Source organism: Quercus lobata, chromosome 2, assembly GCF_001633185.2.
Source record: "Quercus lobata isolate SW786 chromosome 2, ValleyOak3.0 Primary Assembly, whole genome shotgun sequence".
NCBI classification, from domain to species: domain Eukaryota; kingdom Viridiplantae; phylum Streptophyta; class Magnoliopsida; order Fagales; family Fagaceae; genus Quercus; species Quercus lobata.
The window spans coordinates 103,764,363-103,787,270 of NC_044905.1; the positions used below are offsets into that span (position 1 = coordinate 103,764,363).

General features: G+C 35.8%; 1 protein-coding gene across 1 annotated transcript; it reads right to left on the reverse strand.

The window, feature by feature from the left end:
• Positions 1 to 10,515: 10,515 nt before the first annotated feature.
• LOC115977675 (uncharacterized protein YacP) lies at positions 10,516 to 22,298 on the reverse strand. The gene is made up of 11 exons (XM_031099691.1): positions 21,876 to 22,298; positions 20,725 to 20,796; positions 20,524 to 20,648; positions 20,261 to 20,421; positions 17,641 to 17,710; positions 16,747 to 16,801; positions 15,672 to 15,755; positions 13,637 to 13,675; positions 12,466 to 12,512; positions 10,986 to 11,107; positions 10,516 to 10,818 (listed from the first exon to the last, which is right to left on the reverse strand). Exons 1-11 carry the CDS (start codon positions 21,990 to 21,992, stop codon positions 10,811 to 10,813), a joined length of 900 nt encoding a protein of 299 aa, XP_030955551.1. The 5' UTR covers positions 21,993 to 22,298; the 3' UTR covers positions 10,516 to 10,810.
• Between the last annotated feature and the right edge of the window lie 610 nt (positions 22,299 to 22,908).

The window sequence follows — 22,908 nt, forward strand, 5'->3', positions numbered from 1 at the left end:
TCACATTAATAAAAATTGTTGTTTATCTCATTTCGCATGTTATGTCTCTAAGTTTTTATAAATTTGCAAGCGCTGCTCGGCATAATGATATAGCATCTAAATCAATGACGACTAAGACCAAAATACTTGATAATAAAAAGATGTCGCCATAACTTTAATAGAAGTGCTTGGCATGATAAGGCCGACCAGTGAAAAGTAATACTTACCCCATGCTAGCCGAGGAGAAAAACGAAGGTTTGATGCCGTGTGAGGAATAACCATTTGGAGATATATCACTCACTAAATGAACAGCCTTCTTATACGACTGAATGCTGGGGCGTTCCACCACCTTCCTTACACCTTTATTGGCCTTAACCTTTTATGGTGTTTAAGCCGTGGATGAAGTGACCTGACATTTTTATCGGGTAGCCCATCTTACGAAATTCAAAACCTTTTTTTTTTTATCCAAGTATTTGGTTTCCCCATTAGCTTGGGTCTGAGGACCATACAAGGCCTTGGTTCCGTCCAAAACTTGGAATAATTATAATTTTTTATACTTGGTTTTCCCATAGGCTTGAATCCGAGGACCATGCAAGGCCTTGGTTCTGTTTATCCCTCTTTTTAGGTATCTCACAAGTTGCCGAGCAGGAGGTTGTCCTCGGCAACGGTTATTCCCCGGCGTGGGCCGTAGTCCCTGGGCCCCCATGTAGTACGGGCCTGGGCCGTGAATTTACTAGGCCCACAAATTAGGAGATATTTCCGTAGTCTTTGGTCACGCGGTACTTTTTGGCGTCCCAGTGTTCGAGGTGCACCTTCACGAGGCTCCTTTAACCCTGTAGTTGCAGATGGCGTTGGAAATCGAGCCGGTGACGTTTTGTCGGTAGCGTTCCTTGGGACGCTGCGTGAATTGAAAGCCATCACCTCATCTTTTCAAATAAATAGGAGAGCAGATTACTTTTCTTACGCACAACTCCTTCAGCTTCCTCCTTCAGCTTCCTCCCTTAGTAAGTCATGTTTGAGGCGAGGGTTGGGGAAAAAGAACTCTCTCCGTCGCAGAGGCGCCATGTTCTCCTGAGACTCAAAAGGGTGGTGTACGGACAAAGAAGACATAAATTCAAGAGACTATTCCCTTTCGACAGAGGGGAGAAGATGTTTCTCCCTCTTTTAGTCAAAATCCGAAGCAGGTTCTGTTCATGCCAGAATTTTGGTGTGTCAGAAGAAAGATTCTCCGCCATCAGCGCCTCTGCCTCGTTGCAGGCAAATTTTTGGTGAAGGCTCCTAAACTTCTGGTTCCCTGCACCTTTCCTTCAGCGGTGTCAGGCTCAAGTTGGGTTCTTTTGCTGCATGAGTTATGGGCGTGCAAAAGCATTGAGGAGGAATAAGATCTCGAAGCGGTAGCCGACCTCTCCTCTGAGCTACCTCCTCGACTTTACCTTCACTCTCTTGCATTTTCCTCTTACTTACGTAGTTAACTTTAGTGTAAGCTTGTTTCAGCTTTTCATTGTACCTTGCACTGTTCCTTTGTCTTAACAGAAGATGTGTTTATTTCTTTATACATACTTTTCTTCTCTGCAACGACTACTTTGTGCATGAATATTAAATCTCAGCTTGCCCTTAATGATATTCCGGGCAGAAAAACGCCTTAACACAGATTCCTATTAATTTAAACTCACAAGTATTATCGAGTATAACACTGGTAATCCTCAATAAATTAAACTCTTGGAACTAACCGGGATAACTGCTGAGTGTTGCGCGATGCACGCTAGACCCATGTCCAAAACTTAGCTTCCCTAAAGCCTAGTTTTCCTCATCCAGGTAATTGGTTTCCCCATAGGCTTGGGTCCGAGGACCATGCGATGCCTTGGTTCTGTCCAAAACCTAGTTTTCCTCATCCAGGTAGTTGGTTTCCCCATAGGCTTGGGTCCGAGGACCATGCAATGCCTTGGTTCTGTCCAAAACCTAGTTTTCCTCATCCAGGTAGTTGGTTTCCCCATATCCGAGGACCATGCAATGCCTTGGTTCTGTCCAAAACCTAGTTTTCCTCATCCAGGTAGTTGGTTTCCCCATAGGCTTGGGTCCGAGGACCATGCAATGCCTTGGTTCTGTCTAAAACCTAGTTTTCCTCATCCAGGTAGTTGGTTTCCCCATAGGCTTGGGTCCGAGGACCATGCGATGCCTTGGTTCTGTCCAAAACCTAGTTTTCCTCATCCAGGTAGTTGGTTTCCCCATAGGCTTGGGTTCGAGGACCATGCGATGCCTTGGTTCTGTCCAAAACCTAGTTTTCCTCATCCAGGTAGTTGGTTTGCGATGCCTTGGTTCTGTCCAAAACCTAGTTTTCCTCATCCAGGTAGTTGGTTTCCCCATAGGCTTGGGTTCGAGGACCATGCGATGCCTTGGTTCTGTCCAAAACCTAGTTTTCCTCATCCAGGTAGTTGGTTTCCCCATAGGCTTGGGTCCGAGGACCATGCGATGCCTTGGTTCTGTCCAAAACCTAGTTTTCCTCATCCACGTAGTTGGTTTCCCCATAGGCTTGGGTCCGAGGACCATGCAATGCCTTGGTTCTGTCCAAAACCTAGTTTTCCTCATCCAGGTAGTTGGTTTCCCCATAGGCTCGGGTCCGAGGACCATGCAATGCCTTGGTTCTGTCCAAAACCTAGTTTTCCTCATCCACGTAGTTGGTTTCCCCATAGGGTCGGGTCCGAGGACCATGCAATGCCTTGGTTCTGTCCAAAACCTAGTTTTCCTCATCCAGGTAGTTGGTTTCCCCATAGGCTCGGGTCCGAGGACCATGCAATGCCTTGGTTCTGTCCAAAACCTAGTTTTCCTCATCCAGGTAGTTGGTTTCCCCATAGGCTTGGGTCTGAGGACCATGCAATGCCTTGGTTCTGTCCAAAACCTAGTTTTCCTCATCCAGGTAGTTGGTTTCCCCATAGGTTTGGGTCCGAGGACCATGCAATGCCTTGGTTCTATCCAAAACCTAGTTTTCCTCATCCAGGTAGTTGGTTTCCCCATAGGCTTGAGTCCGAGGACCATGCAATGCCTTGGTTCTGTCCAAAACCTAGTTTTCCTCATCCAGGTAGTTGATTTCCCCATAGGCTTGGGTCCGAGGACCATGCAATGCCTTGGTTCTGTCCAAAACCTAGTTTTCCTCATCCAGGTAGTTGGTTTCCCCATAGGCTCGGGTCCGAGGACCATGCAATGCCTTGATTCTGTCCAAAACCTAGTTTTCTCTATATGTGGGATCTTGGCTTTAGGGGAATTAGCCCCTCAACCAAGCCCTTAGTCAAGAAACGTAGCCCCTAGCAGAACTTTATACCAGAACTCCGTAACCAACGATTAGAAACAACAAAGAAACTCTATCTACCCACCGCCTATACCAACACACAAGCCTTCCCACAGACGGTGCCAATTGTAAGGACACGATTCGTGGCGGACCGTAACGGTGTCGGGTTCGCACGTAAAAAGGCCCTAACAATATCATTTGTAGAGCGTGGGTTTGAAAGGCTAGGCCTTGATCGACAAGCGGTGGGTTTTTCGTGGTATTCGTGCGTGTCTAGTTTATCTTCACCCACGGAGTCTTTCTCCTGGAGGTGGGCTGGGAGGCTCTGGTTTTTGGCCATTTTTCCCAGCCCCTCCCCTTAGGTTACTGATTTTTCCTTTTATATTCGCCTGTGTTCACTGTCCTTCGTCCACGTATAGGGTCAACATTTCCAAGGCTGATATTTGTCCCATCAGCCTGTTCTCAAAGTCGTTGGGGGTGGTTGTAAAAGCCAAAGAATGCGGCTCCGTCAGGTTCAGAGCATTGAATGGCAGTAAGGGCAGCTTTCCCGTGATTTTTTAGATCTTTCTTCAAAGTTTCAGTCCTATACCGTTTTTACCCTTCTTTCTGGGGGTACCTTGGGTCTGCCGAGGACTGAACTGCCCTCGGCAGTATCTAAAGGATATTTTGTCGAGTTTGGGCCATAGCCCTCCTCGGCTTGGGCCTTCGGGTTCTCCCCGGGTAGATGGGCCTGGCCCATAAATCATTTGGGCCCTACAAAAACTATTATATTTTGATAAATAGTTGTGTTTTTAGCCAATTTCTCTTTCTTTAATCACGTTCTTTTTATGTTAATACTTACAAATAATTTCTTTAATTTCATTGAGACAATGAGTTGATGTTTGCGATCGAGGTCTCCATTTTTGGTTGTGAGAATAGAGTGATTGAAAAAGTGTTTGGGAGGTTGTGTAAATTTGTGTAATTTCAGAATATATAAGTATTTTATGCTTTAAATTATTATTTATAGATTTCAAAATCATTTATTTAGTTTAAAAAATAAATCTACTTTTAACGGTAAGTATTATAACATGTTATAGTCTTATAGTGTTATATAATTTTTTAAAATAAAATATGAATTAAGAAAATAAAATTTCAAAGTATTCAAAAATATTGTGGCCAAACATAAATATTATATAACAAAATAAGTATTATATGATAGTCTTAATATACATAAAAATGATTTCAAGTGAAATTGTAAAGTAGTACACGCATCGCGTGGGACATTATCTAGTTATTATTAATGGAGAAAAAGTAATGTCAATGGTGGGCCTAGTTTAAAATCAGTAACGACTTGCCACTTAAGATTTGTTGTGAAATTATTGTAAGAATATTGTAAAAGTAGCATAACTCTGTTTTTGTTGAATCAAAATTCTTAATATCCTCAAGTGTTCAATAAATTTTGTAGGGTAGACAAAACTAATTTTATATATTTACACACACGCACACTAAAGTATGAAAACAATCTTTGGTAAGTTAGGGTGACCACCCTGACTTATATGTGGCTCCGTCGACGTTGCATGTGTAATTAATCCATATTACTAGTATAGGTATCATGACCACACCCAAAAAAAAAAAAAACAAAAAAAACAAAAACAAAAACAAAAAAGAGTAGGTATTGTAGAATTTCTTATAAATACATTATGATAAAAGGACTGTAATTTAATTACGAAAATTCACAAGTACTTAAAATACAGGAAACAGTAGATAAATATTATATCTAGTATATATTTCAATCCCGGACCTTTTGTCTTCTTTCCTTACACAAAATATACCTATTGAACTAACCAAATAACTTGTCTTTTTGTTTACTTTTCACACATTTGACAAGTTTCACCAGATAAGAATTTGAATCCCAATCAAATCTTTGGACCATAACCAAAATCGATAGACTTTGACATATTTCATTCAAATAAAACAATGGGATCTTTGGACCTATATATAAGTTATGGATTTACCATTGAATTTGATATCATTGAGATATTTGAAGGCTTTCTCAACAATCTTAGCTTATGACCTTTTCTACTTTAAAATCTTCATGAATCACCTCAACAACCGCCATCTTTTCTTCGTTGTATTATTATAATAGTCAACCTCTTTGTGATACAACTTGATTTTCTTCCACCACTTCAATATTTCCTTTGAATTTTGACATTATATTGTCAAACCCCAATTTGTTTTTTTCCTTGGTACTTGAGCTTAGAAATGATTCGAATAATATTTCAAGAAATAATCTTAATTTGGTGATTGCCTTGATGAAAATTTCAATATTATCGCATTCACATATCTATAAACATCAATTGTATAAAACAATATATCATAGTAATCATGGGGGAAAAAAAAACAGATTATAGAGAAGGTGAAAACAAAATGGATGCAATTTCAAAAACCCTGATTGAAAATATTGGGAAGTGTACATTAGAACAACAAGGTTGTTATTTGTTTAAAGAGAATCAGTTCACAATCTTTTTCCTATATCTTTTATATCATATTGAAATTGGGTGAAAATTATTTCATTAAAAAATAGACATATGAGGCTTCAAAATGGATGCAAATTTGCCAAAAGTTGGATATAAAATAAGTGAAATATGGTCATTTAAAGTTGACACAATGATACTATCTTTTGAAAGGTGGCTCAACCTTGCTCGAGCGAATTGTGACAATTTTTCATTATTTATTTTTATACCGAGCCCAGACCTTAACCTACTTATAAAATACCCCCATTTTGCATGATTTTCATAGGGAGAGGCAATTGTTTCATTAACATTGAGAGAGCTTTAATTCTTTGAGTCAAAACTATCATAAAACCTCTTCCTAGGTGTTTATCTTTGATTTTCTCTTCATGAGCTTATTCTTGAGTTTCTTGTGAGTTTTCACACCTTGAATTCTTTGAAAACACATAGATTATTAGTGAATTCATTGGTAGAATCTTCCAGAGATTTATTTTGGGGTACCTGATCTGCAGGTTGATGCGGACGCGTTTGTTCGTGGAGAAAATTTTGTAGAAGCTGTGTTGGGACGCAAACAAGTCGTTTGTTGCGGTTACAAGTCAAGTCAGTGTTGATTGGTGGCTTGAATAGCCACGTTATGGTGCTGTACATGTACATGTAGTTTGGTATATTGGTTTGTGTGTGGTATTGTAGTTTGGTATTTTGTGTGACTTAATTTGTTTTGTTAGGTTTGATTTAGAGAGAAATCTATTTGAGGGTTCTCATTGTATTTAGGTGCAACCTTTAATTTTTTATGTAGTGAGATCTATTTGGGGGCATTGGGTTAGTTTTAGGTTATATGAGAATGTCTTTGCACCATCTTTGTATTCTACAAATTTATTATTGCATCATCATTACCTATGAATGTAAGCTGTTGTTGAACCATGTAAATCTGCTGTGTTTTATTTTGTGTGTGGTTGTCTATTTTTCTTTAGGTTTTCTTTGTTTCTATTATTATTTTTGGAGATCTTTTTGAATCCCATAATATTAATTTTCACAATAAATATTAATATTTGTGCTTTTGTTTTTACAACAGCCTAATCTATGAAGGTTTTGTAAGTATTAGTCGGTTGTAACTGTTTCTTTTATATATATAGTGGAATGTTTATAATTATGTGGGATAGCTAGGTAACACTTGAAGTGGTTTTTCTTTTGAAGAATTCTTACAAAATATTTCCACTTCATCACCAAAATCATTTTGTTCTTTTTATTGTAAGCATACCATCATGAGAGAATGATTTTTTTTTCATGCCATGAGAAAGGGATCACTTATGGATTTAACATACAACAAATTAAGAAAATCTAAAAATGAAAATATCAGTTAATTTTCAAAGAATTATCATTTTGAAATAGAGTAGACAGTGGAAATGAAAGTTGTAAAGTTAAAAGGAAAATTAGTAATGAATCAGGCTTTGACTAAACTATAATTAATTAAGACAACCCCACATGAACATAATGACATTTTATCTTCAACCTGATTGCACCTCAACATACAGAAAGTTTGAAAAGCAGCAGACGTTTTGATAGCAAGATAAATACATTCTCAAGTTTGGTTTGTGTACATGTGGTATGTTAAACTTGTACGCAAATGGTTTAGAAACTCAGAATAGTCTTCCTTCTGATTTAATTTTTTTGGATAAAGTCTTTACTGCTGATTTGGACATAGACAATTGGTATTTATGAAAGGAAACTATCTTTCTTAACGACTTTGATGCATGCATATAATGCTTACTCTTTTTTCCACTACATATATTATGTTATGGGTCTGGTTAATCCTCTTTAGCACGACAACAAAGATAGAGCTTAGAAATACCAATTGAAAAAATACCTTTTTAGCACGACTTAAAAAAAAAAAAAATTCTAGAATTGAAAAAATATTGACAATTTTTTTCAATTTTTAAGAAAATATTTTAAAAAATGAATAGTTTAAAATGTGTTCTTAGAGCACATATTAATCGAATCCTTGTCATATTAATTGTATAAACCAAAATATATATATATATATAGAGAGAGAGAGAGAGAGAGGTGGCAAACTAGATAGCCCTAGAAAGGATAGCCCTAGCTAGCTAGCTAGAAAAGTCTCAAAGTCCAAGAAAATACATATGATATATCAAAGCTGAGAACGGTGAAGTTGGTAATGCCATAAATATGTGAAAAAATGATAGCCCTACACAAGTTTCGTCCCATGGAGATGGAGTTTGAGGCATCGCAATCGCAATTGTACCACATTATGCCGACCCGGCCCCCACGAAGACTGGACCCATGCATGGTCAGAGACTGACTGACTACCTTTATTATATAATAATAATAGATGGGGTTCAAAGTTCAAACGCAAGGCAATATATATATGTTGTATGATTGACTTGTCAGTAATATAAAATTCAGTACTGGTACACTACTACTAGTTGTAATTTTGTGATATGAATAGGCGGAAAAAGCTAATAAGTTGGGCATATTCATGTTGTAGTTAGTTGAAGTTATAGGTTTATAATTAATCTACATGCATGCCGACTCTTAATTGCAAAAAATATCATATCTTTTCTGAATGAATAGAGGCATTGTAAAGTAATTGTGACACCGCAGCGCATAAGGACAAGATAGATGGAAGACAAAGGAAGCAGAAGGCGACCTGACCTGACAGGAGCAATCGCAATTCACAAATATGACAACAAACCATGGTGAAAAGGGTCCACCACCCACCGTTGGATTTCATTTCTATCCATTTATTATTGGGGTCGATCAAAATGATTTAAAGCGGGTCAAATATATTGACCATCTGACTCCCTGACCATCCATTGACTCTCTGACTTCCCATTTATTGTTCTTCCAGTTATAGGACTTGGAACTAACCTCTTGTTGGCTCTGTGTCTCAGCCTCTCTCAACTCCTTCCAGTATTGTCTCTCTCTCTCCCTCTTTTTGTTTTTGCACCTTTTTCTCTCTAACTCCTAGCAATAGCTACTTTTACTGAACAGCCAAGTATCTCGTGATCCTTTTTGACAACCAGTACTGCAAGAAGTTGACACTCCTAAATGCACTGCTCCCTCCAATATTTTGCTCCTCTGGCCCTTTTCTCATTTATTCTACTACTACAATACAATTTGGTCGGTAAATGCCATATAATATCTAGAGCTCACTAACTTTTTTTGGCTTCATTTAACTCTTACTTTGTGATACCTCATGTGAGTTATAGATTGAATAAGTGTGCATCACTGTATTTTGTTGATATATGCTTAAGTCCAACATCAAGCGTATACGAAGTCGTTGAACTAGGTTATGTATATATATAAATAATTACAAAAAAATCTCAATTATAATTTAATTAATTAATCTTTTTTGGAGTATTGTACAATTGTCATCAATATTAATTTTGCTCGAGTTACTGTTAGTGAGGAATGATTCTTTTAAGAAGGTTATCAGAATGTCAACTTAGGACAAAAACAGAAAATTTGCGAAAATACAAAATATAATTAAGAAGACCGAGTTTGAAGCTACTCCGTCACACTAACCTTTCTACATGGCCCTCAATCGATCTCCAAGTAAGGAATAAAGATAGGTCTGATTGAAATTGAGAAAACAATGACATTTGTAGTTATTACAACACACTAACTTGTATATATGGTCAAGACTGACAAAAGAAGATGTAACTAGTAATTATCTGGTTTCCTAATTAATGCATGCTTCATAAAGTATGAAGAGAGGATCTCTCTCTCATACAATTTGTTAATCGTGCATGGTAATGTGCGAGGTAAGGTAATTACTTGTCCAAAAAAAAAGTGGTATGACAATATATATCAATATTATTAATTTCTTATCTCGGTCCATTGGTGCCAGTCGTCTGATTATATACTAGTCCGAGCCTCTGTCTGACAGGACAGCAAGACGACCCACATGCAAGCATATTTGATACTCTTGAATCAGCGGTGGCATTTATTCAATATTTAATGAGTGTACTAAGATTTTGGATATGGGACTCTCTTATATTATATTCATTCATAGAGATTCAAAGAAGCTGGCAAAGCTCTTTCTCACTCTCTTTAAATATCATGTACATGTGCTCCATGTCTCTGCCTACGTGGCTACGGTAAATTAATATATAAAAAACCAACATAAAACTCTATATATAGTTTTGCTTCTGAGTTTTAGTTTAGCAAATCTGAACCACGTGAACTGGAAGCCCAGCCAGATAGAAGTAATTCTGGACTTGGACTAAGTTGAGAGGCCCAGCTAGAATAGCTGTATGTTTTTTCCAGGCCATATTCTGTTCTTTCCATTATCTCAGTAGGTTTATGTTGCCCACAAACATAACACGATTACATGAAGTTGTCTTCTAGGCTAGACTTCCAAACAGTTTTTGAAGTAGGTGTTGCAAGGCATATAATACTACAGCTTTTTAGAAAATCATTCCAGCTCGATTGGCAATGTAGGCATTCAAACAATAAGTCTAGGAACAACCTTTTTCATAACAACTGACATAGTCTGTTGTGATTAGTGTATATTAAAAATAGTCATGTTAAATTGATATTGCTCAAATCATAAAGTACCATATCAACAATTGAGAAAAAATGTTGTATCTCATGCACGGTTTGTGCTCAAAATTTTCTTCTAGGATTACAAAAGTTCACACATTAACAGGAAAAGGCTAACATCAAAGATTCGAAGAATCACAAACTTATAAGAATCTAATTTCTATAATTATTTCATTAAATTTTAGGAAAAAGAAAGGAATAATATTGTATGATAAACACCAGTTCAAATAAGCATTTTATCACATAGAGTGTACACATTTACAGCCCTTCACTGGCAACTCCCAATAAAATTGGGAGTGCTTTCTTTAGGTCATAGGTTTATCTGCAACCAATACCTTTATCTTGGTTGACACAGCCAATGAGATTTCCTATACTACTTCATTGAAGTCAGTTGTCATGGCACACAGCTCTTAAACCATAATTAGAACTGAGCTCAATTAGAGAAGTACTTCCTTCTTCCTCACCAAACACGCTGCTAATCTACTAGTAGCATGATCTCTCATCTACCTGCAAAGAAAACATAGCCTTGTTATTAAGATGTAGAATAAGCATGGTGCAAGATAAAGGATTCATATTTTTTTTTTTTTTTAATCTTCCATAAATATAACTGCCTCATGAAGGCTGTACTTGTCAAAGTAACGGGGTTAAAAGTAAAAGAGAAATATAAATTCAACCTGATCGGCTACTTTGAGTCTTTGACTCATTTTCGGATAGCTTCCTCCTCAAATCTTTGAGAGCATCTACAACTTCTGAATCAAGATTGTGCTTTAACAATTTACCTTGAAAAGAAGTAGATCTGAAAAGATGAAGATACTGGTGAACCACATTTGGCATCACTATTCATTATAATATTATCATAAATATATATTTTTTAGAAGTTCCTCCACACCACCCCCTGGGCGCCATGTAGCCAGTGGATTCAATCCCCCTTCCAATCTATTGTTATGAGGAAAGCAAGTATGTTTTGAGCCAGAGCTCATTCGACTCTCAACTTTCAAATCAAAGTCACTTTCTAAGAATAAAATTAACTTGATTTAAAAAATTGAAGAACAAAATTGACACAATTTATAATTGAGTGACCTTGATTTTCAAAGTTGAACAAATTTGGTAAAATTTAATGTAAAAAGGCAGAATTGAGACTGTGACAAATATACAAGGACCAAAATAGTTTGTTGGCCAATTATTAATTAAGGTACAATACTACAATTAGGATCAGGCTTTTGGACTATGAATCCATGTAAAAGATGTACCATATATAAAAAGGTATACATGTATATAAACCTATGATAGTAAAAAATTAAAATACCATGAAAGGACCTGAACCTCCTTATTTTTCTTAATTTACTTACAAAGTTAAGCTTCAAACCAATTTGGAGGAATGTCCTTTAATCCACTACGTGCTGATTTATAAACTATCTATGTGTATTATTTAAACAAGTCAACTGACTCATTAAAAAAGTCTTGTGAACACATGGATGCTCTTTTCAATCTCCATACAATAGGTTGAGGAAGATAGCTCTAAATTGGTTTGGAGTTGAAATTTTTCCTTCATTTATAGTGGTCAACTTGCATTAGTTTAATTCTTACTAGGCCTGGCATGAAGACTCCCTCTGAAGCCAAAATAACCACCACAGCACTACAATTCCAATTCTTTGAATTTTAACAGCACACAACTCCTCAAATCACATATATGATCCACTAGAGTAAAAAATGATAGCCAAATAAAGTAAAACATTTTTAACTTAAAAACTATTATTCAGTGTGCTATCACCTTATTCAAGAGGCCATCTTACACTACAGCTTTCAGTCCTAGTTGCTGAGTAGAAAAGTCATGATACTTCATCAAACAACTCCTATTGAGTAATCTGCTCTAAAATATGTGCCCTCATCACGGTATTAATAATATGCATCAGAGAAAGAAGTCACTGCATTTTATTTAAACAACGCATAATAACTTCAAATCTCCTCCAACAATCTATGAGGACAGATCTTTATGGAGACTTGAGTTAAATGTCAGCCATGTGGTCCACGTTGTTCAGTTAGTTGGGAGTATAAAAAATCAAAATGTGAAAGACAAAAATGGCATACATTTAATTCCTAATTTTTTAATGCACGGCAGATATGTTTGTAAACATTCATCATAAGCAGACACACCTTTGTTCTTGAAGCATCATCTCAACCTCCCTCTGTGATGCTTTAATCTATACCCAAACCACATAAACAGAATTAAAATACATGACAAACATACCTATCAAAACAAAATATACATGACATACATGAAATACACTGTCCTGGTAAATCCTCATCATCAAAGAACAAGTCAGAAGCTTACTAGTAAGGTTGAATTCTGATATAGTTTGATACATCTCTTTTATAATGTGTAATAATACAATATGAAGTTGAACAATAAGTCAATCACCAACATGCAAGACCATAGGAACAATATAAGCGGTGTAATTTAGTAGGAATTATACGTTGTAGTCTATAAGAATGCTAAAATAAAAACCTTTGCTGTGCCTTGTTTAATCATCCATAAGTAAAAGACTTAAAAGACACTATTGAGTTTAAGTGAATTAAATGTACGAATAAAGGGAAGTGACTGAGAGTATAACCCTAGATAGGATAGAATATAGAATAAGATCCATGTAACTGACCCCAATTAATTAAAAAATGATTCATGGAGTAAATCTCGATTTTGTTGGGATTAACGCTTAATTGAGTATAGTTGAGTAACATGAAACATAAAGTTGGGACAGCCATGTAGATGTTGATCAGCAGGGAAAACAGAACATGATTACGGCTCCAGGTTAAATCAAGAAGTTAAATTTTATTGTATCAATGGTGGTTATTTATATTTGTGTCTTCACATTGCAATTAATATTCTGTCATTTTAACAAACGAAAGGTTAAAAATAATAATTAAAAATCCAAAATTCTCTCTCTAGATATCAAAGATTTGCTTTTGTTGAAAATGGGATGAACCTCTAATCTATGTAGAACATCAACATTGTGATATAAAGCAATTATAATTAAATGGTAGCCATCACCAGAAAGACAGGTTTTGATGTCCATACACAATGGGGCCTCATTTGTCAACCTGACCCCATATTGCACAATGGTTTTGTTAAATCAAACTTTATACAGAGAATTTGAGTCATTCAAGGTGCACCTACATGACAAGAGTCATTCAATTTTATTACGTGCACCTACATGATTGTAACTACATAATTCATTGGTGAGAAGGGAAGGAATATGGACAATAACAATGATAATAATACCATAGACAGCATTACCAAACTTCCCCATGTCAGAAATTAATGCCTCACCTCAGAAACCAATGCCTTGCAACTCCAAACAAAGGCACCCTGGAAAATGTTATAACATTATATGTCCAGTGGCTGTTAACAAAAAGCATGATGCAACTATCATTGAAGTCCATTACTAGCATAAATTATTTGTACAAGATAACTACCACTTGTTTTCCAAACATTCAAGGCAAAAGAGGGAGTACTGACACTATATGAAATGACATGCTGGACCATCCCACAATACAGCATGGAAGCTTAAGGTAAAAGGAACATAATATAGAAAATGTAAACCAGCCAGATATAGAACTAAATGCAACATTACAGCAGCATTTTAAATATCAAACTAGGTGCAGAAACTCTAATATAGAAAAAGCACCAAAAACTGATTACAAGAGAAATCTTATTGCAAATAAGACAAAACTTATGAGTGATACTGATACCCCAAAGATTTGATTGGATTGTTTGAGTATGTGTTTTGTGGGTGCATGCTGAGTCCCATATTGGATGTTTACCAAGTGGATCTTGGGTTTATAGTGATTATGAGGAGCCCCAAAATGTAACTTGACTAGCAATTTTGGAGTGAAAGTGCAGATTTGGCTAGCGCATTCCTCGGTAGTTACATTATGACTTTATTTTGAAAGAATTTTCCTGAGATAGACCAAGAATAAAATGTAGCCCAAAAGTATGCAACAACTAAGAGGTTAAAAGATGGGATGGAGGAAGCTGCAATACGTTTAAAAAAAAAAAAATAGCAACTAAAAAAGCCACTGGAAAAATATAAATAAGTGGATAAACAAATTGGAGAAAACATTCTATTTAAATTTGTAGTCTTGGTAAACTTTAAGCTGAAGAGAATCAGATAATTGATAAAACAGGGAAACAAGGTTTTGTGATACAAAGCGGCAATTCAGCAATCCAAAATGACTAATCAAAATTGTGGCACTAACTGAAATTGAAATGGGTTAACTAGCTGGCAAAGACCGAAACGGGGGCTTTCTTTTTTCACTAGATAAAAAGGGACTTGAAGAAAGAGAATTGACAGATGACTCAGGGCTTTGTGGTTGGGGCATCAGGGATGATTAAAAGGAGAGAATGTGTTTCATTTGTGGTTCTGCTGGAAAAAATAAAATCTAAAACAAGCAAAAAGAAGAGGGAGCAGAATAAATTATAAATTGAAAATTGGTAATAGCATATCTTAATCCAACAATAAAATTTTATCTTATTTTATTAGTAAGTTACTCATGCACCTAATGAGTTTTGAACCCACACAACAAACTCTCATTTTAGGCATGCAAAGACCACATTTAATACCAGAAACTACGTATCCATAAGATTGAAGGAATAACTTATTGGGCTTAGGACTAGAGATTATACAATATGACCAGAGATGCCACACTAAAATTGAAAATTTTCTTAATTGCTGCAGCAGTTGGCTAGACGGAAGATATTCAATACATTTTAAAATGGTTGTACATAATTTTCTTAGAAGATGGTGCAGGCACCAAAAACACCCTATTAATGAGGATTGATTTTGTTGAACCTAATTGATTGCGATTGATGCTGATAGGTGCTATTAGAGCAATTAGATTACTATTTGAATTTTAATTTCACATATGATGCAATCCCATTATGAGTTTATTTACTTTCCATGTTTGATGTAATTTGGGGACACTATTTAAAGGGTCTCAACATCAGTCTTCTGGATAGATGATGATGGATTTATAAAATTTTGGTTGGAAGTTTTCTTCTACTGCTTGGTGTTAATTCAAAGCAAACCCATGTGCGATTCCTGGGTTCCTATCCCATGCTTGGTCCTGATTCCATGCAAGCCTAGGTTCTAATTCCTACTTTCTATTTTTCTGTTTTTATCGCTTGATGTTGATTCCAAGCAAACTCAATGTGCTGATTCCTAAGTCCTATCACTTTGTTTTATGATTCTTTTGTAACTGAAACACAAATTAGAGTAATTAGAGTTTATTGTCCTGCATCACAAGCTTAACAAAGAACTATCCTATTTTGACCAAAACAAAATCTTTATGGAAAGAATGCATACTGCTCCATGTGCTGCATGCTGCTGTTTATTATCAGAAGTGACAACCCAAACTTTGGGGCATCCATCCTCCTTCAAAGCTGCAACCTGTAACAATATTGGCCAAAAAAAAAAAAAAGAGAGAGAGAACAAAATTACACATGAAACTGGGAAATAAATCCAAACACAAAATCCATAAGGAGAACTTTTTTATATATATTATTGGTAAGTTATATGCACCTAGTGGGTCTTGAACCCACGATCTTACCCTTCACCTTGCTTTTACAATGTTGGAGGAATCATTTGAGCTAAAGCTCATTGGCCCATCAGAGAACATATTTTCACAACAGACTCTCATAGAAAATGTTTGAACAAGGGTAACCGTGTCAGGTGTAAAAATGAAGTCATGTATTACAACTGAGATTCTAATTTTCTTTGTAAGTATTAAAAGAATAGATAAACAACATGATTATGCAATATTCTCTCAAAAATTACATGGGAAAACTCAGGAGAAAAATGAAATCTAAAAAGAATCACAATGTATACTGCCCAAAATGCACAGATTACAACTGCAATTCCTGATAATAAAAAATTTTCTCTTTTTTTTTTTTACCTACTGTATCACATGCGTGATTTAGTTCCATGAAATATGACTCCTAGGTACAGAAGAATGCTGAGGCCCCTATTGACAGAACCTCCATTGTTCTCAAATTTTCACTTTTTAGGGCCTGCTCAACCAGCAGGTTACAGCAATACATATCCACACACTAAGATTTTTCAACGCCAGCTAAGGAAATTGTAGCCCCATATAAGTGGGGAGATTTTCTTCACGTTACAGTGACTTTAAATTATTATAGGTTGGTTATGATTTGAGAAGTGGACAAAAAATTAAGAGGGAAAGAAACAATTAGTCAAAGTAAAGCAGGACTACAATAGTAGCATAACTTATATTCATAACATGGACGAATGGAAGAGACAACCAACTAACAAAAAATAATTCAACATGGCAGTCAATCCACATATGTAAAACAATAATTTCTATCTTTAGACAAACCAGAGCACAGATCTGGAATTCTACCAGCTCAATATTATCCCTTACCTCTTTTTCAATCCATGCATCAGCACATGATTCACCAGAGTATACTATATCGACACTGCCACATTATGAATTTTCAAAATTAAATGAATCTTATCAACAATATGGAAATATCATGCCCCAGATAAAATAAAGGATTAAGATTCAAAAAATCTTGACTTTTAATATAACCTTTATGATGGCAAAGTCATAACCACACCCAAAAAAGGAAAAAACAAAAAAACAATAGCAGTGTCATAGCATCTGGAGGACAGATAACCATTCAATATAAGTTGATTTGCAGGTCCTTCGCTTATTTGTCATATCAAAGGAAGCTACTTGCAGAGATACTGGCCGTATACAAAGCAAGAATAATTAAGCCAGTACATCTTGCCAGACCAGGAAACAGAAACAATTCAAAGTCAAGATGGGACTAACATGAGATCTATTTGTAATACAGGTAAATCATATATTAATACAATAACCTCTGGACATAAGTGAAAAAAAAAATCCATGGACACAAATTCAATTAGTTTTACTGAAACAATATGAAAGTCATAGATGCACAAAATTAGGACACAAAGAGACGTGTTTGCATAGACGTGTTTGCTCATTTTTTCATATATTATTACATAAATATCAAAATGTGATTACTTAAGTAAAGCTACTACCAATCAAAATGTCTTTATTCTATAAATAAGCTTGTTCATGAAGATTAGGAATCATCTTACATAGGAATACAAAAAAATGTAAGAAGGGACATGGATTAATATATGTACTATATAGACACACATATAACCATAACCAAACAGATTTTCTTTTTACTTTAATTCCAACAAACAAACAAACTTAAGATTTTATGGGAATATCATGCAATTTAGAAAATTCATAACTATAGCTAAGGGTTATAAATAGTACCCAACAAAATTTTCCTTGTGTGTAGGGAGTCCTGACATCATGGCATCAAATACAACTACCACTTTCACCTCTGCAAATGTTTCAAACAACATAGTGAGGTAGAAGGGTAGAAGTTGCAAATACAAACAGAAAATTATAAATAAATAATAATAAAAAAGTCGTACCCACTGCTTAGTGCACAAAACTCTCACTTTTGTAGGCCTTGGGAGAGGTCATGGTAGGCAGCCTTATACGCAATTTTTAATTTATTAGTTGTCAGTGTAGTTTACACAGTATGTATGAAATTTTAGGTAAACATTATGCCATTCATTAGGTAACTATTAGATTATGTGACTCACTGAACATTTACTTTGCCTTTTTTTTTTTTTTTTTTTTTTTTTAAAAAAAATTTTTAAAGTTACACATGCACCCAGTGGGTCTTGAACCCATAACCTCACCCTTCTCCTTACTCTTACAAGGAGAGGAGGTGCCATTTGAGCAAGAAATCATTTACATAGCTTTGCTCTCATTAAGTATAACTCAGCAGTAAACCCTGTACCAAACCCCATATATCGGCATTCCTTTTTTCAAGAGACTATTTAGAGATGGTCTGATTCAACCACATACAGCTCCCCTTCCCCACCAGGGTTTACAAAGAAAATTTCAAGAACTACTATAAGAACTAGATAAAATGACATAGTCTATCAAATAGTAAATTATATATCCAGCTAATCAACTCAACTAAGCTTCAATTCCAACTGATTGGGGAGCCTTTTAGTATCCTAACCAGCAACATGTCCAATCCAAATCTGCCATGATTCTGGAATTAAATTCAAATTTTCAACTCCAGTTATAACTGAGGTTTATGTGGGGCATATTTCCAGGAATCCCAGGAACAAGACAACTTGAGCAGAGTTTTGGTACATCTTGGAGCAGAAACCTCTTGGGTTAATGGAACTTATAATGAACAGAAAAGGAAAAGGGAGGGAAAAAAAAAAGCACAAATATCTTAAGCTTATAGAGGCCAGCACAAATGAATAACAACAGGAGAGTGACGGTGACACCAAACCAATCATTTTCCGTAATCTTTTTTCAGTATTGTAAAATTAAATTTCTACATTCAGCTTCATACTCAAACCTTATCTGATGGAAATCAAGATCAATTGATTGAGAACTTGAACTAGAATTGCATTAAAATTAAGAATTAAAGCTGGAATTACAGAGAAACTGGAGAAACAAGTTTCTGTCCAGGTCTGAAACTGAATTATATTCACATCAAAAACTGATTTTACTCTTACATAGCTAGCCTATTTATAATCTTTAGCTATTAGGAAATAAAGTAGCTAATAGTTACATAAGTCAAAGCTGTAATTAATGAGCATACATAGCAGATATGAGAAGTCAAAATAAGGGGGTGCTGGCAGTCCTAAGAGGCTAGAAAGGTTGGCTGGCTGGTTGTCAGTCCTAAGGATAGAGGGTGGCTGCATCATTATCTCCATTATGTAGGTCATTTACACAAAATCTACTCCTATGTTACAAGTGCAGAGTGTGTTTTGAACTTCATACTCGAACCTTATCTCAACCATTATTTGGGTCATTTACACAAAATCTTCTACATTAAAAAGTGTTTTCAACTGAAAAATATTAAAAGAGGCTTTGACACACAGAGTATGTTCTTCTACAATTGATTCTCATTCCTTCAAGTGCCTTTGACACATGCAGAAAAACCTAATGGGGTTAGTTGTGAATTTTGATTATGAAGCAGGGAAATATGATGAGCTGTGATATGATTTAGAACTCGCTGGAAAGTGAGTTTCTTAGAACAATTGATAGGTGGTTAAGAACGTCTGCAAAGAGGACACAGTTCTCAAAGAAAAGCTCTCAAGGCTTATTTTCAATCATATATCAAAACTAAAACAAGCCTATGCTGTGGCAGCAGCTCAGTAGTAAATAGCCTTGTGTAAAATTAAATGACAAGTATTTGGAAATATTAAGGATGTCTTGTAGTTAGTTACAGCTGTAACAGTTTAGATGTTACAAATAGTTAGGCAGTTGCAACTTGTAACAGAATCAGATAGGAGTTTGTTAGACTTATACCACATGGCAGCATACAAATTCAGTTAGTTAAGGCTTAGGGCAGTTAGTACTTGAGTCCCTAGCTATAAATAGCCCATTGATATACTTGCAACACAGTTTTAGATGAGAACACAGATTTTAGCCTAAGTGCTAGTTTCAAGAGGGTGCTTTTGAAGAGTTGATTTCCCATTCTTGTGCTTCTAAGCAACTTAGCCCTTAGTTTCATTTCAATTCCCGCTTGATTTAGATTTGTTTGCATCAGATTATCAAATGCTATCTGATTATCTTCATCAGTTCATCTTCCAGATGCTTATTTGCATTAAGAAGCTTACATCATCCATCTTAAAATAAAAAAAATAAAAAATAAAAAATAAAAAAAAACTATCAAAAATGTAAATATTTCTTTTCTTTTATTTTTTTTTGGGGGATTGGGGGGGAAGGTTTGATAGTATATGAAATATTCCTCTTTTGCTGGATGTAATGTACATAAGAGTTCAAAAAAGATCGTAGTATACTTTGTAAGGAAGTCTCTTCATAAAACTAATAGAAGAACTGGGGTACAAACCTCTTAGCATACTGTATGTTATAAGTTCATCCACTAGCTTTTGTCGGGCAATATCAAGTCTCCCATTCATAAAGTGTTTCTTCAACTTCATCCAGTAGCCACATACATTATAACCATCAACAAGCAACACAGGGACTGCAGTCTCTATACCCTGGTTTGTACTGCAAAAGAAATTTAGGTTAAAAGGAAAATACTTGTCCATGAAGTTTAAAATGGTTAAAACAACAAATCAAAATAGGAAAGAAACCTGGAGAGATTATTACTAGTAGAGGGTCATAGTAGGATCACGATAGAGTTCTGTATCTTCTGGAACGTCCTCCCTTTGCACCTTCTTTTTGCGGTAACTGGTGGCAGGCTTCGGTGTGCTTGACTTTTTCTTTTGGAATTCCTACAAGAACTTTACCAGGTGAGATAGAAGATACATATGTGAATACTGGATTTAAAGATCTCAGTAGATAACCTACCTTCCATAACTTTAAAAACTGCAGATTCTGCTTGACATTTGATGTAATTCTCAGAGGAGTTGGCTCTGAACCCTGACAGCATAAAGCCTCTTATATGCTGCCTAATGTGGAGAAAAAAAACATTTACCAAAGAAAGATAGAATGCTCCCTGATTTTCATACAAAATTGGATTAAGCCTCTTAGATCAGAATTGGGCATTATGTTTTGACCAACATCTTCCAAACTGTTCTCAAGGTCCTTAGAGTGGTTGAAACAATATGTGGATTATTTAGCTTTGTCAAGATTCCTTTTAAAAATTTTATGAACATATAAAACAGTTAATCTTTCTCTTCATTCCTTAACAACAATTTGATATTTTTTCTATTAGTATTCCTTGGGATATGTGTGCCTGTAATGCATCTTTTTGGCTCAAGAAGCGTAACTCTTTTCTTAAAGTATGAACACTGAAGGAAGCATACAGATAGTGATGAATATGATTGCAGTAGGATTGATAACGCTCACTTTAAACACAAAATGACTCCTTAAAAAGTGGCAATCAATTACGATAGTACCACATAAGTTGTGAATTTTTATTACGGATGAATTGATGCAAAATCATCACTGACATTATTTGTTTTTCTTCAAAAGGTAAAGGCATCACTTTACATAGTTTAAATGATTATCGACATCAAAGATATATAGTTTGAAAGCATTAAGCAAGCCCTGTATAAACTATAAACTAAAAGGGGCCAATGAACAAAACAAAAACAAACAAGACAATCCTCTATATTTCAATATCTTGAAGAGTCTTGGGGTCTGGTAGATTACATTGTTCCTCCTGCCTAAGAACATTCTAATAAGGTAAAGAATCGGTTTTGGAAAACAATTAATATGTCAAGTTGGGGATATAATGAAAACAGAAGTTATTCAAGGCACAATGAAATTGAGTAACTTTATCAAATTCACAAAAGAAAAGGGCATTTCATCCAAGTGCATTCGTTTGAAATGACAAAACCCACTTCATATTTTTCTTTAATCTGCTGAAAGAATTGAAAAAGAAACAGTCTTTCATTAATTCAAAGAGTAACGACAGGAAATGAAAGATTAAGATAATGGGTGTGAGAGTAAATGGGAAAAAACATGATCTAAAATGAATAAAAGTGAAACCTTACCTTAGGCTGTTGCTGCTTCTTGCTGCAGGCCATTTGAATAACCTTGTAAGAAGAGGCCTTGGTAAAGCAGGAAAGACCATCCCCACTATAGGATGATGGAAATGATACTGGTTTCATAGGATGAGCCCACCAACTGTTCTTGCTTCTTTGTTGATTGCTTGCTTCTAATTCTATAATTGTTCACTTCTTCTACTTAAAAGTTCAATTTTGCACCCATGTTAGTATAACAGGATGTTCCATCCTTTTTCTTTTCTGGTTTTTGCTCCAACAGCTACTGTACTTGATCTTCCTCAACCTCCTTCGTAGTAGTACTCGAGTAGGTGCGTACAAGTTAACAATGCGCGCTTTGTGGACAGTAAAGAGAGATGACACGTATGGACAGCAGCCTCAGCCTCAAGTCTCAAACCATTTTTTTTATTTTTTAAGGGGTTGTGGACCATTATAGATTATACCAAATGCTGACCCTCGTCATCATTTTTACATAGTTATTTATTTCTGATTTAAAAAAAAAAAATCATTTCTTAGTCACATCTAATTAATTGTTGATCCCATTAATTAAAGAGAGGTGCTATATTTACAACAATTTTATAATATTTTTACAACAAATCATAAGTTGTTAATTATTATTGGTTTTGTGGGGTCAGAGAATTCGTGGCCCAGGCCCACTCTACGTTAGGGCCCAAGGCCTAAGCCGAGAAGAGCTATTGCCAAGGATGCAAAATGAAGGCACAAGAATATGGCCGAGAACGATATGCTCAGTTCCTCACAAAACGCCCGACGAAAAGGACAAACACCGTACAGGGACAGGATAAAGGGGAAAGTTGCCAACATCGTAATACAGAATCCAGCATCTAACAGGTCCATACCCCAAATCATGCTATTTAACTTTTCCAACCGCCCCCAACCATTCTAGGTATGGGTTGATGGGACAGATCTACACCCCAGGAGGTAAAACTTACACGTGGACACTAAAAGGAAAAGGAACACTAGTATAAAAGGGGAAGGAAGCAAAGGAAAAGGGGCCCCCGGAAGG